The following is a 3,143-nucleotide window of genomic DNA, read 5'->3' on the forward strand; positions in this document are numbered from 1 at the left end:
CTGCAAAATATGTTTGGGACGTATATTAGAGAGGTCGTTTTTTTTGCGTGTAGGAGTAATAGAAACTTCAACACCAAATTACAAAGTTCTCTCTTGAAATTGCGAGCTGTATCTAGATTTCAACAGACGGACATGGTTATATCGACTTAGAATTTTACCTTGATCAAGAATATATATACGTTATAGGGTCTCCGATGAATATTTCGATGTGTTACAACCGGAATGACAATTTTAATTATACCCTCCATATTATGGAGTAAAGTATAAATAGACCCACTGATCTTCAAAAGGAGTGACATTAATTTGTCATATGAAGAGACATTGGTCTTCCATAAGAAGCTTCTTGATCTTATATGAGATGGTGGGGTACCTGTTGGTTTTCTATAAAAAAAGAGCTACTGGTATTCTAAAAGAAGACGCATTGGTCTGTTATACGAAGACCCATTGGTATTTTTAGAGAAGGCGATTTGATATTTTATTAGAAGGCCCTTTGGTTTTCTATAAGAATACACATTGGTCTTCTATAAAAAGATCTATTGGTCTTCCATAAGAGGACAAATCGGTTTTCGATAAGAAGACCCATTGACCATCCACAAGAAGACCCATTGATCTTCCATAGGAAAAGCCTCTTTAGTCTTCAACAATAAGACCCATTGGTCCTCCAAACTATTTTTTCCATTTAAATGGTTCAGTACTCCAACAAAAATTGGATATTAACGGAAATTTATTCAACATTTTTCTTTTCAAGATACTTTACAAATCCTTATCAAATGGCACATGTTCAGAGGATCAAGGATAATTATCAATAGCACTCATCGTAAGTAAAACTTAACCCCATGCCACATAAACAGGTTGACGACGATAATATTCATTAGTTGTTGCTGTACGAGAATTTCCATAGCCATAACGATTACCAAATCCATAACCATGACCATATTTATAACCGCTACCATAGCCATAACCTGAAGCCGAGCGGGCACCACCAACCGAGGAGGATGAGAGAAGAGTTGATGTTGTTGCCAGGGCAGGAGCCACGGGATATGTTGTCACAGTTGAATACTGGGTGGGATGATAACTTGCTACCGTAGCTAATGGGGGAGAATGCGGAGGAGCAGCAGTATACAATGCCTGTGGAGCCGTATACAAAGCAGGTTGATGGTGGTAATAACCATAACCAAAAGTTTCCGAAGTTTTCATATCATCATCTGAGTCCGCAGAGGAGGATGTAGATTTCTCCTAAATTAAAATATTTAAAATTATTTTATTTTTTTGTTATTTTTAACAATTTTCAACTTACAGCTTCCACAGGTCCTGCCCAACCTTGTGTTATGGAAAGTAAAACCAGAAAGGCCAAGGTTAAGACAAGCTAAACATAAAAATTAAATCGTGTCAACAGTTTATTTAGGTTACAAATTTCTTTTCTCGCCTACCTTTTCCATTTTTAAAAAGAAATAATACTTCAAATTTCACTTGAACCGGAAAATAATTAACACGTTTTAGTTTTGCTTTGTAAATTTGTTTGTTCTTCACCAGAACCTTCAATGCAGTTGTGATGTTCGGTGCTACTCAATTGCCTGGTTTTATAGCAAATTCTATTTTCAAATGCATTTGTCGAGTAATGTACGGTAGCGTCGCATTTAAAGGTGTTAAAAGAGTTTACAAATCTTTATCTGTAAATCTCTTTAATGGGGGTCAAGAGAACGAAATGGAAAATCCATTAAGATCTTCAGCAGAGGAGCTTTATGAATGAAATTGTTTAAGAATGAATTTTTATTGCATTTACATATGTTTCCTTACATTTCATATGCATTGATTGATGAACGGAAGAGTTGTTACTTTGTAAATTTAGTTTTGAAACTTAGTAACATATCTGCTGCCAAATGCTTGAACTAATGGGACAGAATGCAATTTCAATATTAAGTAAAGGTTTCACCATTTAAGTTTACCTTATAAATGACAGCGCGTTTCTACGGAAGACTTATATAATCTCTTATAGAAGTCCAATGATATTCTTACAGAAGTCTAATAGGCCTTTTTATAGCCGATTTAATTAACTTGTTCTTAAACCGTACAATTGGCTAATGATACAAAAGCCAACAGAAGATCAATAGCATCTCTTTCTAGAATAATAATTCTATATAGTACCAATATATAAAAGCTTTGTTACACTAGGCAAATAAAATACGATTATTTTTAAAAAGTTCCAATCGGTATCCTTACAAAGTTCAAACAAGATATCATTTTATATGAGACCAATATTTCGTGTTACAGAAGGCCAATGAATGTTTCTTCTTATACGCGCCATCTAGTGTAGAATAGTAGAATATCATAGATACTCAGAAAACAACCATATGATTATTTAATATACACTTTTGAATTCTAGATGTCAGTATTGAGTTAAATTCATGTTTTAGATATGAAATACAGATGGCGCACTACCGTGGGTACCACTAAAGATATTGTGTGTGTCCCCAGCAAACCAAATGTCGAACCTCCGACATAGACTAATTAAATAGAAGCTTTGTTCCTTTACCTTTTTAATAGTAAAATTAGCAAAAGAGAAAAGTTCTCTCTTCTCTCAGAAAACTGTAAAAATTGCTCTCACGTAACAAGTTTTGCACAAAAGAAACGGAAAAATAGTAGATCTGGCAGCAATGTCAAAAAACGAACATGGCTGCTTAAAAAAAACAAACGAAATAAATTTCACGGTTTTTATACCCTCCGCCATAGGATGGGGGTATATTAATTGCGTTTGTAACTACTCGAAATAATCATTGTAGACCCCAAAAAGTATATATATTCTTGATCAGCGTGCAATTCTACATCGATATAGCCATATCCGTCCGTCTGTGGAAATCACTCTAGCGTCCGAACGGATTGACGTAGGTTGATGAAATTTTGGGAAAATATGTTTATTTACGTAGGACTTTTGGTATTGAAAGCGGGCTATGTAGGTCCACGCTTTCGTTAGCCCCCATACAAAATGACGCGTGACGCGTCGTCGTTTTATGTAATTTTTAAGATATTTGGCCCATTTTACCCCCGAATTGGTTATAATTTGGTACTTTGTGTCTCCAGAGGCCAAAAAATATTCCTACTAAAGTTGGGTTATAAAGGTCCACGTTTTGGTATAGCCCCCATAT

At 35.1% G+C, this 3,143-nt stretch overlaps 1 protein-coding gene across 1 annotated transcript; it reads right to left on the reverse strand.

Moving 5' to 3' along the window:
- Positions 1-706: 706 nt before the first annotated feature.
- Positions 707-1,571, reverse strand: LOC141405772 (uncharacterized). The gene is made up of 3 exons (XM_073990462.1): positions 1,431-1,571; positions 1,298-1,366; positions 707-1,236 (listed from the first exon to the last, which is right to left on the reverse strand). Exons 1-3 carry the CDS (start codon positions 1,437-1,439, stop codon positions 829-831), a joined length of 486 nt encoding a protein of 161 aa, XP_073846563.1. The 5' UTR covers positions 1,440-1,571; the 3' UTR covers positions 707-828.
- Positions 1,572-3,143: the final 1,572 nt, after the last annotated feature.

Source organism: Musca autumnalis, unplaced genomic scaffold, assembly GCF_047663935.1.
Source record: "Musca autumnalis isolate F117 unplaced genomic scaffold, ASM4766393v1 scaffold_5, whole genome shotgun sequence".
In the NCBI taxonomy this organism is placed as follows: domain Eukaryota; kingdom Metazoa; phylum Arthropoda; class Insecta; order Diptera; family Muscidae; genus Musca; species Musca autumnalis.

What these genes read in the sequence shown, in the direction of transcription:
- LOC141405772 (XM_073990462.1), bottom strand. An exon ending in GGGCAGGACCTGTGGAAGCT is followed by an intron (nt 1,237 to 1,297) that starts GTAAGTTGAAAA and finishes ATTTTAATTTAG; the next exon opens with GAGAAATCTACATCCTCCTC.